Source organism: Amphiura filiformis, chromosome 4, assembly GCF_039555335.1.
Source record: "Amphiura filiformis chromosome 4, Afil_fr2py, whole genome shotgun sequence".
Classification (NCBI taxonomy): domain Eukaryota; kingdom Metazoa; phylum Echinodermata; class Ophiuroidea; order Amphilepidida; family Amphiuridae; genus Amphiura; species Amphiura filiformis.
Genome location: NC_092631.1, coordinates 22,668,549 through 22,683,867, shown reverse-complemented (window position 1 = coordinate 22,683,867; position 15,319 = coordinate 22,668,549). Strand labels below are relative to the sequence as shown.

The 15,319-nt window shown below is 36.7% G+C and overlaps 1 protein-coding gene across 1 annotated transcript in view; it reads right to left on the bottom strand.

The window, feature by feature from the left end:
* Positions 1-12,163, bottom strand: part of LOC140150705 (solute carrier organic anion transporter family member 5A1-like) — a 43,062-nt gene extending 30,899 nt beyond the window's left edge. Inside the window, exons 1-3 of the mRNA XM_072172791.1 lie at positions 12,004-12,163; positions 1,218-1,338; positions 282-771 (exon numbers count right to left, since the gene is read on the bottom strand). Of these exons, the coding sequence (XP_072028892.1) occupies positions 282-771; positions 1,218-1,338; positions 12,004-12,146 (754 nt within the window). The 5' untranslated portion in view covers positions 12,147-12,163. The remainder of the gene's footprint in view (positions 1-281; positions 772-1,217; positions 1,339-12,003) is intronic.
* Positions 12,164-15,319: the final 3,156 nt, after the last annotated feature.

Below are 15,319 nucleotides of genomic sequence, written 5' to 3'. Positions count from 1 at the left end.
GAGGGAGGAGAGGAGAGGAGAGGGAGGAGAGGGAGGGAGGGAGGAGGAGGGAGGAGAGGAGAGGAGAGGAGGAGGAGGAGAGAGAGGAGAGGAGAGAGAGGAGAGGAGAAGAGAAGAGAAGAAGAAAGAAAGAAAGAAAGGAGGAGATGAGAGGAGAAGGGAGGAGAGGAGAGGAGAGACGAGAAGAGAGGTCAGAAGAACAGAGAAAAGAAAAGAACAGAAGAACAAAAAGGGCAGACAGGCAGACAGACAGTCAGACAAACAGACATACATAAACTTACCAGAATAAAGCCCTGTAGTAGACGTATCAATATTATCATCAATAAATGCCAATGCCAATGGCATCAAGGGACCGTACCCAAAACCGATCACCAGTTGCCCGATGACTATCATAATATACGCCACGTAACTCTCATACACTAATTGATGTTTCTCATCATCACAGGTCAAACTAGATGACATTGTATCCACACTATTATCCAGTTCACATAAACCCTCTGGAGATGATGATATTGCTGAAGATGAGTTTGATATACTTTCAGTGTATTCGTAAGGTCCAAACATAAATTGCGGAAGACATAGAATGAAACATCCTGTTGCCATGGTTACAGCACCAATTCCAATCCATCGTGGACGATGACTTTCAGGTCTCCCGCCAAAATGGGTGACAAATATGGTGGAAATAACCGTCCCCACTGTAAACATTGAGGCGGCCAATCCGAGTTGGGATGCACTGAGTTGGTAACGAGTTTCTGTTGTAGTAAGATTACCCTAAAACAAACAAATAAACAAACAAACAAAACACATAAACAAATTGCACATAGGCCTAAGGCAGCAAAAAATATTAAAAACCTGTCCTACACGCGGACCATCCGAACTTGCCAAGTAGGGTTGGTCAGGCTTTTTTTTTAAACATATATATTTATATTTTAATTATTATAATGCCCCTAACCATCACCGAATGCTTGACAAATCTGTATATTTTTTGCAAACATATCTGGATTTTTTTTTATTAAAACAAAACAATTAATCAAAATTGAATCATCCACCAAAAAACGGGGTTTAATTTCATGGAAACCACCAAACCTTAAAATCTGGGTCGATTGGGCATTTCGACTTTACAAAAAGTATTCGACTTTGAATGGGGTATAAACTGATATTGGTTTCACCTGTAAAGTTTTTTTTTTAATGATTAAATATTATATGTATGCATGTACCTGGAATATTGCAATCATAAGAGCAGTTGACGTCACCAAAAAACAGACGAAGACTAGAAACCATCGGATGGAAGCAAAACATTGTAGGAAACCTGGTCGCCAACAGCAGCAACAACAGTACCTATATCGTGAAGGAAAGGATATATAATGGTATTATTATTGAACATTTTTGCACACTTGACAAATTTTGCCGCCGTAGCGAGTTCGCCATGACAAAATTTTGCCGCAGCGACAATCATGACAATAGCCTATACCTCGAGGAGAAGAAAGAACAAATCCCTGAACTAAACAATGCAGATTATTGAGCAAGAAATGACGCCTCCCCCGGATGCTGGCTACGCGCCTGGGTACAGGTCCAGAGCCAACCATCGGTCAATCACTCAGTAAAAGCACTTATAGTTCGGCAATTTTGCGTTCGTTTTTCCAATGTGACAAACGCTATGTTAGTTCATAGTTAGTACAACGTTGGGTACCCTTTGTCTTGCTATAACATTACATGTTTACCAGTATACAACAAATACAAATAACACATATTTTACTGGCAGCAAATCTAAAACATTTTCTATTATATCATTATACTAGAGTGGCAAGTTTTCCGTGATTTAAAACACCGAATTCCGAATAAGCGTATGTCTACTCTATAGTTGTTTTAAGGTTGGTATCTTTGAAGACAGACTTCATTTTCATTATTTTTTACCTCACATTCTCATTATTTTTTCTTCATTTTTATTTTTCTCAAGGAAAAACACGTTTTCCGCGAATTTCCGTGTTTTCCGTGGTTTTTTTTCTTAAATTCCGTGGATTTGTCCGTTTTTCCGTGACACGGAAAACTTGCCATTTTACATTATACTCTCAATTAACACACACCCAAATCTACATATATATAATATACACCTACGACCACACAAGGTTCTGAACAGAAACAAGTAACATAATAAACCAAAAGCCATTGAAAAGTATAAACAAATCCTTCCAATCATCCTGTGGTCTTTACCTATAAACCACTGCACAAGGTGTACTCTTCTGAATCAGTGATCCAGCAAAATCCAACCCTTTCCATCTTGTACCCACAACCGTATGCCAGAAGCTGCGAAACCGAAAACCGCTGTACTTTTCAAAATAATTTGATTATTACTTTTATAAAAGTTTTCTATTTATAAAATCAAATTAATCGTATATACATTCATCTTTTGAAATTCCATGATATTAATGCTAGGCCTATATGACTGATTGACTTCCTGATATACAGGCTGTATCAAAATGATTGTTCTTTACACATATATAAGTCATTTGCAAGAAAATATTGAAAATATATAATTGCTGTCCTTTGGAATGGAGATGATACCAATTATAAAGGTATTAGTACATTGTACTTTGAATGAAGTAAGATGATACTGCCAATTTCACTCACTCTTTTTGTGCGATCAAAATGGTAATTTCGACACTTTGTGGTCATAATTTTGTCTTAATTTGTTCGAACAATATATTCAAATATATTAAATACTATAGACAAAATTATTGATTCTTGATCATTTGATTGAGGTTATTAATTATTTTAAACTGTTGTGATTTGGTAGTTCACATCATCTTACGAATGGTAGTGAGCTTTGGCAAAAACTGCATTGCTCATTTCATAGCGAGCGTGTAGAAGAATTAAAATATCACATTATACTTTTATAGGTGCTACGGTTCTTGAGTTACGTTAAGGGGCGCACCATTAGATTTCCAGGGGGGGCATGGGAGTTTTTGAAAAAAAACTTTGCCCACTAGTGAGAAAAAAAAAAACTTTGCCCACTAGTGAGACGAAAAAAAAAAATTTTGCCTCACTGATGAGTAAAAAAAAAATTTCCCCCACCCAACTTTGTATAAAAATGTACATTAAAATTGAAAAAAAATAACTTCGCCGCCGAAGGCGGCTAAAAAAAAAAATTTGGTGCTCTTGGAGGCGAAAAAAAAAAAAATTCGCCGCCTTCGGCGGCGAAAAAAAAAAAATTCTGCCTGACCCAAACTCCCATGCCCCCCCTGAGAATCTAATGGTGCGTCCCTAAAGAGGGCTGAAACAACAACACTTTTGTAACACGTAGGCCTACATAACTCATTAACAACAATAAATTAAGCAAGTTTGCAAAGTATATGATTTACAGAATGAACTTTTGCATTTTTAGGTTGCTTCGACCAACAATACCTCGTCTACCCTTAAAAACAGCCTGCTTCCACGCATGTCAAATCACATCATTGCTCTGGGCAAAGTATCTGATCAGGTAATAGGCCTATACCAAATCAGGAGCTATCAGGTACGGAAATACCTACAACTTCAAGTGCATCATGCATGGCAGCTATTGTTTTGAATTAATTTAGACCAAAATGAAAGGTAAAAATTAAGTTTTCATGCCTAAAAATTGTTTCAAGATTAATTATTTACAAATGTGTGCCAATGAACCAAAATACAATGTTAAATTTAATTGATTACGTAATCCAATTAGTTCTATTGTTTTAATTAACACATTAACCTCGTGGCAAATTATAATAAACTCACGATAAATTTGTAATGATTGTAAAAACAACAACAAAATAACTTTTTACAGACCTCAAATAAAATGCCATGGGGGAAAAATTCAAATATCGTTGCCCTTAAAATAGGCAATTCTGTACCAAATTACAGTACAGTACCTGATATAGGCACTATCGTGGCATGGGGATACGCCATGAACAGATCAAGCACGTTTTATAATAAAATCGTAATAGAAAAGAAGGCTTTCCTTAATTAAACATGATAAAACGCTTAATTTCTTAACAGTGCTTTTCTCATTATCAAAAACCTTGGTGTTCTTAGCAAATGTGTGATATTCATACAAAATTGCCAAAAAAATCGGCAACATGATTAAACAAATTCACAAAAATTGAAACCCGTTGGAGAACAACTATTTTAATACATCCTGCATTACACTATCACTATACTAATTCCCAAGGGCGTAAATTGGGTGGGGGACAGGGGGACACGTCCCCCTCACTTTTTAAAGTGGGGGGGACACAATATCAAATGTCCCCCCCACTTTTTGGTCCCCACCCCTAAAAAAAAGGAAAAGAGAGAAGAAAAAGGGAGAAAAGGAGAAGAGAAAAGGGAGAAAAAAGAAGAGAAAGGTTAAATTGCATGTAATTGAGTATGCCCATCACCGCACAGTCGGTACCGGTATAGGCCTGTGGTTATTTTAGGCATTGTGTGAAGGTGGGTGGGCCCATAAGCGTGTGATAATTCAGGGGCGGGTCTTATAGGCCTAACATATCAGTGGACCTGTGTAACATTTAACATTTTGCTAATTGAGTTCGGACCCTTTTTTTGTTTAAGCAATGATTTAAATAGTGTAAATATGATGCACTAAATGGCTTCAATTGGACCTTCATTTTGCAAAATTGTCCAACTTCTCAAGGTGGAACATCCCCCTGACACCCCCCTGCATAGTGGGTAAACAAGTATAGCCATTTTCGGCTCTGCTTTCCACATTTGCAAATTTATAGGCCTACAATAATAGGGAAAACTTTTCCACGAAAGGCTTCATGGACCGTCATTTCACAACATTGTGGCTTTTTTAAACTAAAATTTTCCACACTATTAGTGCCAAAATGGGCCACCAAATCGCTTCAATTAAGTATTCATTTTGAAAAAGTTTCTTACTTCTCAGGGAGCACATCCCCCTCAGACCCCCCCTGCGTGGTGGGTAAACAAGTAGCCATTTTCACTTCTGCTTTCCACATTGCCAATTTATGTAATTTACATGTACATGTATAGGCCTACAATAATAGGGAAAACTTTTCTACGAAAGGCTTTGTGGACTGTCATTTCACAAATTTTGGGCTTTTTTAAACTAAAATTTTACACACTAATAGTGCCAAAATGGGCCACCAAATCGCTTCAATTAGGTATTCATTTTGCAAAAGTTTCTTACTTCTGAGGGGGCAGACACCCCCTGCATCACGCATGCGCGACGCGATGGCCGCTTTGCGGCCATTTTTTAATGTATTTATTGATTTCCCCACTTTCGGTGTGTCCCCCCCCACTTTCAAAAACGGATTTACGCCCCTGCTAATTCCCACTACATGTATTATTTCAAGGAACACAGACTCTCAGACAGGACTCGACCTCACCTTTAGTAACGTGTTCATGTGAAAAGGTTAATAGGAACATAATTTGATATTATAGATAATATGTATTTCATTGTTACCAACGACTTCAAGATAACTTTGGTTTTATCAAAATTGAGTGAATCAAGAATTTAAGGGTTCGGTCACCCACCTTTGCTTAGTAATTTTCTGTAACCATGGTTACATGAGAGTACATCAGACACACTAACGAGGAATGTCCTTCTGATATCCAATAATTTTGATATTTTGAAATTCGCGATATACAAAATACCAATTTTATGGCAAAATTATTACATTGACATTTTTTGACATTTAACAGTGTTTTTTTTTTTTTTTGTTTGTTTGTTCAAAAAATCGCGAGCTGAATAGTTCAACATCTTCAGGGGCCAAATGTCACAGATACAGCTGATTTATGCGTCTACACACTACAGCACTATACACACTAGTAGAAATTTGCAATGAGAATTCTTTCAAAACGATGAGAATTGGACAAAAGTATGAGAATTAAAAATTTTCTCATTTATATAAAACGTTCTCATTCAAATGAATGAGAAAGACCAATTAACGTGTCAACCACCTGTCACATTGTTTTAAATGAGAAAATTAACCAATTGTGACAGGTTGCTGACACGGTAATTAATATTTCTCATTCATTTGGATGAGAAAATTTTATATAAATGAGACAATTTTAAATTTTCATACTTTTGTCCAATTCTCATCGTTTTGAAAGAATTCTCATTTTACATTTTCCACTTGTGACTCGGCATGCCCCGCACCATGCCAGCGTCTTATTTATTATTGAATCAAAATTAATATTTTGATTAAATTATCAGCTCAGCACACTGTTTATAAACAGAAAATTTGATTTTGCAACTAAAAGTATGACAGTGGATTGAAATTTAAAGGTCCGTGACCCGTCGACAGCCGCATCCCCCATTTTTATTCTTCAAAACTGGGATTTTGGTATCAGAAGAAAGCTCACATTTGTCTCATTTCCCCAGTGAAATTTAACGCCATAGACAGAGATATGTTTCGTTTAGGGGTGGTGCAATAATTATGTGTACCCCGGGGTGGTGAATTATAGGGGGTTGCAAAGATATTTTGGCAGGCCAAAGGGGGGGCAAGCATTTCTTGGCAGGTCAAAAGGGGGAGTCAATCGATTTTTGGCAGGACAAAAGGGGGCAAGCGATTTTTGGCACATATATTTTGGGCACCGTTTCTATATTACGCCCTAAAAAGGTGTAGGAAAACGTTAGGAACACGTTCAAATATGCAAAATTTAGCATTAATTATAGACAATTTAAGGTCTTACATTTGGGTTCCCCAAAATCTTGCATGTGTAAGGGGGGGGGGGGATTTTTTGGCACATCAAAAGGGGGGGGGCAAATGTTTTTTGGCACGTCAAAAGGAGGGGCAAAGATTTTTTGGCACGGCCAGACCATTTTGAGAATTTACCACCCCGGGGGTACACATAATTATTGCAGCACCCTTAAATGGCGTAACAAACACGTAGTGATTTATGGTTACCACTCCGGAAGTATAGACCTATGTACTATCCTATGGGGCATATTTATACACGGTTTTTTTTCATATCAAACCGCTGCAGCAATGCAACTCAAAATTTGAAAACGTATAATTATTGTTTTAATGGTATAGACCTCAATCTAAGATAGAAAACAGAACATGCAAAATCGAACCACGTCACTTTAAAGGAACCAATTTTGCTGCCGTGTAGCATAGGCATGTTTATGTATGCATGACGTATGGATTTGGCTACACAGAGAACACCTGTAACACCATTATTTTAAAAACACTTTTAACCATTAACGTTTTGGTCAATTTATAGGTCAACCCAGAGCAATTTATCAAAGTAAATATTTCCCCCATAACAATTTTAGCCGGAAATTTTGCCCCTGGTGACACTACTCTCTTAACTTGGTCGACTGAAATATTTCCATCTTTTTGGGACGCACCATTAGACTTCAAAGCTCTTCAAGGTGCATGTGGGTTAGGAAGTTTTGAAAAAAAACTTCCCCCACTAGGCCTACATAAGCAAAAAAAACTTTTCCCACCAACGCTAAAAAAAAAATCCCCACCTAAATTTCTGTGCATAAATGCATGAAATTAAATAAACAACTTCCCGCCTTTGGCGGCGAAAGTTTTTTTCCCGACCCCAACTTCCTAACCTCCCTTGAAGTCTAATGGTACTCAAATGTTTTTAATGCAATCTTATCAAATTTGATGAGTTTCTTGTCATTTTGATGAGAATATCCGAGTCATTTTGAAAAGAAATCTGTTATGTCCCCATCTGAATAGTTTTCCGTAGAGTAGTTTTCCCTGGTCAAATTTGACATGTTTCTATTCAAAATGAGTGGATCGTTTTAAAAGTGTAGGGGTAGGTTTATGGTTGCTCGGATAGGAGCATGTTAGTGATCCAGATATGATAAAACTTTTTTCAACCTCCCCTCCTCCGCACTTTTGTTTTATTTGGTTTTCTTGGCGCTTTTAGTTCCACTATCTACACTGCCGGTACATGTGATTGTACGTACCTTCAATCATATTAAATATACGGAAATTGGTCCGAAACTTTACAATCACGGAAGAAAGTCGTAATTTTAGGGAGTGTTCATTAATACTTTGGTAGGGGGGGCTGGTCTTCCTCAAATTTTTTGCTCGAAAACTTTTTTGACCCCCCCTTGATGGACCGCAAAACTTTTTGCCCCCCCTCTTTTGACAGATAAAACTTTTTTGACCCCCCCCCCCATTATCGTATAACAAACATTATCCATGTTTAATATCTGATTTTACAGGGATACGGTAAGTGAAATAGAGGATTTATTTGGAGGTTCATAGGCATAGCAGCATAATTTGGATCCGCGCACAAAATTGGCCATATATTGAAGCTTGAATGGTCAAATATTGTTTAAATTGGAACCAATTTATGCAAAAAGCTAAAATGGTCAAATGAGATTAATTTAGTCACGCAAATGTTCACAGCTAACACAGGTATCAGTTTTGGCCCCCTAAGACCGTGGCAACTGGGCCTGTGCCCACTCTGCCCTTAATGGTATCTACCCATGGGCCTATGTGTACAAAATAATTTCGCAATGAGAAATAGCAAACTGAAGTGTGCAGTTTACGTGCAAAGAAATCCAATTTATTTTCTTGATTTAGTTGTATTTTTATCAGATTGGTAGATATATCATGTTTGTAGCCTACTGAAAGTGTAGAGATATAAAATTCTATGATAAAAGTGCCATTCTTTCTTAGACCAACCCCGATGTTGCATGTTGTTGATCATCTTTAATGTTATATTAATTAATAGATATGTGTACGTACACTTAGTGCCATCATTTTTTCAAACAAAAGCACGGAAAACCCCAACTTGTCCATGTTAAAAGTGATATATAGAGGTTCTCAATGCGCGCGAAGCGCGAAAATTCGGGTTTTAAAGCAGAAAACTTTTTGGCCCCCTTTCCTACCACCTAAAACTTTTTGGTCCCCCTATTTTAAGGTCCAAAACTTTTTGGCCCCCCCTCCCTTTTACCAGCCCCCCCCACCAAAGTATTTCTGAACACTCCCTTAGAAGCAGGCGGAAACCGAATCCCCCGGAGAAAACCAAACAGGCGGGGAGTGAGTATGGAAGCTTATGGACTGGAAACCAAATGCACATAAAGTCGTCGGGAACGGCCAGGGCTCGAACACGGTACCTCTGCAGTGATCCAAAGCGAGGACAGAACTGCTATACAATTTAGTGCTCGAGGAGCACTATGTGTTGACAATAACTCAATTCTGCCAATTATAGACCATGGGAAACTGAAGCAAAGCCGAGCTTGCAAGATTTCATCACTTCTCAACATTTGTCACTATGTCAGGTTGCAGTATGCAATAATTGTGTTGTTATTCATTCGGGTGATGATGTAAATATAAAGACCTTCCGATAACCTGCTGTTGGGAAAGTGGCAAATGTCTTGCTTCCAAAATGAAGGAGAACAATAAGTTTTGGGTTTTATTTTCAAACAGAAAGACATCCAACAAAACAAGAACAGTGTTATTGCTCAAAATGTCCTCGAATTGAATACCGAACCATTGCATGAAGCTCGAAATCATCATCATCATGATGTTGAGGCTACTCCTTTAAGGGGGTACTACACCCCTGTCCAATTTTGCGCATATTTTTGCATGTTTCTCAAATTTCATAGCGCATTGGTGACAAGTAAAATATGTATATTATAGGGGCAAGGACTAGTACAACTGCACTGAAAATTCAGCAACTCAATTTATTGATCAAATAGTGGTTTTCACTCATTTTCGACTTAACTCCACAATTGTTGTCTGTGCTGAAATAAAATATTCAGTGCAGTAGTTGTAGTCCTTGCCCGGCCCCTATAATATACATATCTTACTTGTCATCAATGCGCTATCATTTTTGAGAAAAATGCAAAAATAGGCACAAAATTGGGCAGGGGTGTATAGTACGCCCTTAAAATGTATTTTCAATTTATTCTAAGATATTCTTTTCTAACATGTCTAATCACGATCATGACACTTCTATAACAAAGAACCACAAAATACCATTGTATAAAAGCATAGATCTTCAATTATTTAAGACTTTTGCATGATTAAAGGCTGTAAATCCTGCGGGTCCTAAATTCCGTGTCCTAATCCTATAGGCATGATCCTTAATCCTACACCCACCAGGTATAGCCCTCAATCTAATCCGTACATTTTAAATGTTTTAATACAAACTCTAACCCTTAAGGGATCTAAAATGAGCGTTTATTGCGTTTCGATAGTATTTTTTGTGGCACATGAGAGCACCTCAGACCTATCGAATTGTATTCTGAATACGAAGCATGTCTTTCTGATATCAAATAATTTTCATTTTTTGAAAATCACAATATAATACAAATTTTATGACAAATTATAAAAATTTGATATTTTTCGAATTTTTGATATATAACAGTCCTCGAAGTAAATTATATAAATCTAATGATATATTCTTAAAGTGTATGTAGCAGGGAGGAAAAGCCGACAGTCAATTGAAAATTTTGACCTTTCATATTGAAGATATGGATTTTTTCCCAAAAAGACCTAATTTTTTTGGTGTTTTGGGAAAAAAATCCATATCTTCAATACGAAAGGTCAAAATTTTCAATTGATCGTCGGCTTTTCAACCCACCTACATACACTTTAAGTATAAATCATCAGATTTATAAAGTTTACTTCAAGTACTGTTAAATATCAAAAATATCAATTTTAATGATTTGCCATAAAATGTGTATTAAATTGCGAATTTCAAAATTCAAAATTATTTGATATCAGAATGACATTCTTCGTATTCAGAATGCAATTCGATATGTCTGATGTGCTCTAATGTCCCACAATAAATACTGTCCAAACGTTCATACCCCAGCCCTTAATCGTGGTGTAGTACAGGATGTCCCTGAAAGAACTGTATCGTCGGAAACTTTAATTTTATTGCCCGAACCAACCGATATTTGAATCCGTGGAAAGATTCGAAAATGAGATTCGTAAAATTCTTATATTCACTGAAGTGGATAAAACTAAATGATAGATGAAATAATCAGCTTCTTATTTTAGTTGTTAAGTGTTTGAGAAACCTCGGTCCATCTTATCTATCATCTCAATTTGAATTTGTTCATGGTGATAGTCATGCATATTACTAGGAAAATGTAATTCAAATCGTAACTTATCATATCATTTATGATAAAACGATGATTTAAATGTGTTCACTGTTTTTAGAGTATATGACTATACGTTTATTAACATATTTCCTTGTTCTAACAGGTTTTGAAGACATCGTGTATTATTAGGCCTATTATAAATTTTTTAGTATAACATTTCTAAACGTCTAAAGTTCATACAGAAATGCACAAAAACATCTTGCGATGGCGCTTTAAGTATGTCAAATCGTGAACTCTTCGGGGAACTCTTGCACATAAAAGCTGATTGTTGAGTTGTGAGCAACAAGAAGATGGTGATTAGGCCCTTCACAATTGTTCTGAGATTCCTGCTTCCCGCTCCTATCCAAAATTGAAAATGGCAAAACATTTAACTATTGACTATTATTTGACATTTTCTCTGTTAAATGACATTTTAATTACATTAATTTGCTAATTTTCTTACTTTGACCAACTATTATGCTGAACAAACAACTCCCCTGTGTTAGTATCAATTTATAAAATCACACATACGGAGACGACACGGGAGAGAGGGGTAGGGGTAGAGTGAGAGAAATAGAAAAGAGGGACGAGGAGAGAATGATGGAGAGAAGGAGAGCTGGATAACTTGTGCAGATAGACGAGAAAGAGAGTCCCTTTAGGGATGGGTATATTTAAATATATATTGAAGGGTTTTTAAAGTGACACAAAGACGTAACTCCATTTTGGCCATTCTGAGAAAAATGAGTTTGAAGAATAATGGTCCACATTGACTGCTGTATAATTAATTATCTGTTTCACTGGCCATTGATTTTAATTGGGTGCTAAATGAAGTTTTAATACTTACTGGAAAGTGCTCATTCTGACAATTTTGATATCAAAATCTCATTTTTGCAAAAATGGAGTTACGTCTTTGTGTCACTGACCCCTCGAAGTATAAACAAGCAATCTGTAGTCTGTACCTTGTATTCTCACCAGCTCCGTGTTCATGATGTTCTTGTTTCTCTGTGACGAGTGCTGCTTCCGAAGAGGAATTATTAGCAGAAGATGAAGGCACTTCTAGTCTTCCTCCATGTTCCTTCATCTGTACACAATCCGTTGCCATGGTGACAATGAATGATGACAATAATATTACTTTTTTGGCAGCTTTTGATCAACAGCAAAATACGTGTTTTCCCGTGCTTTTTTTCGAGCAGATCTGAAACAAAAATGGTTGAAACATTAGTTACCAAGAAAATTACCGGAAATTGAATGTCAAGCAGGTCACTGGTTTGTGTTGATGGATCTGAATTTTAATGAAAGAGATGAGTTCAAAGTGAGCAATATGATGAGTGATCTTCAATTCATATGAAAGGCTCTTTTGGTTTCCCCAAATCCATGGACCAAGGCCTACATGATGACGGAAATTAAAGGTGGCGATCACAGCGAACGTTTCCGGATTAAAGGTTCATCACTGTGTTATTAATCCTCATTTAGATCAGTAATCTTAATCTCCATATCGCCATGGTGTGTTTTCTTGACGAAAGGTTCATCAATCTGCTAATCCTCATTTTAGATTACTAGTTAATCTCCACGTTGAATTTAAATTTTAGGATTAATGCTTTGTGGTGAGCTACAAAAATGAAATATTTGAACAGTTTTCTCAAATTCACGACACGCGACAGGTCACTTTATTAAAGGAGTATTTCGTGATCCTAGCATCCTCTTTTTATGACATTTTTCAGTAGATATCGACGAAAAAAGCATATTCCCAAAATTTCAGTTGATTCCGATATTGCGTTTGCGAGTTATGCATGATTATGTGTATTACGCTGCTCCATAGACAATACGTTGTAATTTCGTTCTGGTGCACCAGAACGAAATTCAAATTTCACGATATCTTTGCTAAACGAATTAATCTGCAAGAAATATTTTGTACATAAACATTATGTAGCCAGAGGTTTCCAGTGATATAAAAATCTCAACTTTTTTGAGAAAAGTGGGGATGAGGCTGTGGATCACGAAGTGCCCCTTTAAGTACCGTTCAATATTTACGCCGGGGGGGGAATGGGTAATTGAAAAACAATTAACTTCACTTCTCGTTCGCGTTCCCCAGTCGCGCATCCACTTACAATTTTCAGATTCCCAAAACTTGTTTTCCCAATTTTCTTCATTTAAAACTTCACATTCCTCCCATGGTTTAGGCCTATATACATTAAAATTTTGTTTAAAAAAATCATGATTCCCCCTCAAGACTCCAAAAGTTTTCCGATTCCCCCCTTAAATTTTCTATTTTCCCCGGTGTCTATATTGAACAGTCCCTTACTGAAAATTCTCCGTCGGGGGTGATACTCCTCATAAGACCTGGGTCAATATTCATATGGTTCTGTTTCAAATTAATATCTCGAATGGTAACCCTGGGTATATAGTGTAAAATGGAAATGAAGAGTGTAGGCTACAATTTCCCTGTCCGTGGTGGCACTCCTTAAAAGACCCAGGTCAGTATTCATAATTTGGGTCTTTTTTACATTAAATATTTCGAAAACAAAACCTTTGGGTAGCATCAAATGAAAGAAAAATTACATTCAAAAGCCGGGCTAAAAAGAGCAGGGGTGCTACTCATATAGTTAATTGCACCAAGTTTGGTATTTTTCAAATTAAACATCTCAAAAACTGAAAAAAGGTATAATGATCCCCGAGAGTGTCAAAAGTAAAAAGGGTAAAGAATATAAAATTAATTGAAAAGAGGGGGTTCTACTCCTAAAAGTCTTAAAATGTCGGTATAGATGGATCCAGCTTTGCGGTGCAACAACCGCTAATTTCAATAGTTTGCTAGTAAAATTGCTACTCATTTAGTTTATAATTGCACCAAGTTTAGGGTATTTTTCAAATTAAACATCTCAAAAACTGAAAAAGGTATGATCATCATCCCCGTGAATATAAAAAGAGAAAAGTGTAAAGAATATACTAATAAATGAAAACAGGAGGTTCTACACCTAAAAGTCTTAAAAATGCCGATCTGGATCCAACTTTGGGGTGCTACAACTGCTATAGTTTCAATTTTTTAAATTCTACATTAATTTGAAAAATTTTGATGTTTATTGGCAAATTTGAATTTTATTTTTTGTTTACAATGTTATAAGAACCGTTTATTAGGTAAAGCCATGTGTAGCACATTTGCGTACTTCTCATGTAGATGACATGAACACAATATTGAAAAAGTACTGAAAGTAAAGAAATTGTTTTTAGCCAGTCGCCCAAGTCGACAAAAATATCCATGCACGTCATATTACTTGTTGTTTCGTGAGAAAGTGCACACGAAAGGTGAAATATTCGTGCAAAAAGCTTACATTCAAGATCATGTATAAGTTAACATGAGTAATGTTCCTGTCAATTTCAATTTTCGGATTAAAAATAAGACACGAGCCATGAATAGCTATATTTCTTTGTCAGTTTGCCAACTTCAATACATTTAGATCCAATAAATACCCGATCATTGCCAAAGTACAAATTAAAATGTTAAGCACATTATCACAATTGGCAAATCAAAATAATATAATAGGAAAATTAAAAGCTATTAAAACAAAATGATTTGACTTACCTTACATGTAATTTGTAATGCAGTTCATGTATCGGCCTACTTTTTTCCAGCAGAATAATCGCGACGTAACGTTCCGTGGACCGCGACCGATCTGTTCCTCTTTTGGCTTGCGATCGTATGTACGGAAATGCCGGAGGAATTACCGCTCACATATCCAGCGGTACCGTGCTGTCCATCACTCAATAAATACGTCAGTAAAATCAATGGCTTTGAGTATTATTGGGGGCGGGAATGGGCGGTAAGTGAATTTTTCTTAACCAATCGCGAGTTTCCCTTAAGTTATAATACCCTCAAGAGTAAGCCAGTAGACTTGGTGTATTATTATGAGCCCTCCGGCCATGCAATAAGACATTGAACTTGAATTTGTCCGAGTTACCTCTGCATATTATAGGGGAGGGCATGGACTGATATGATAACTCCGTATAAAAACACGGGGACACTAAACATGCATACTATTAAATTATAAAAGTTGTAAGGGGCTGTGCAACAATTGAGGGAAGGTGGAAACCTTTTAACAGGACAAAAGGGGAAAACAAATTTGGAAAGTCAAGAGGGGGCAAGAGATTTTTGGCAAGTCAAGCAGTCGGGGGGGGGGGATTTTGGCACAATTATTTTTATAATGTGTGCGACGAAAGCGTTGATTATGGTGGTTTTCAAAAACAAAACGCGGATCCGACGGATCTTTGCTGGTTTGATTT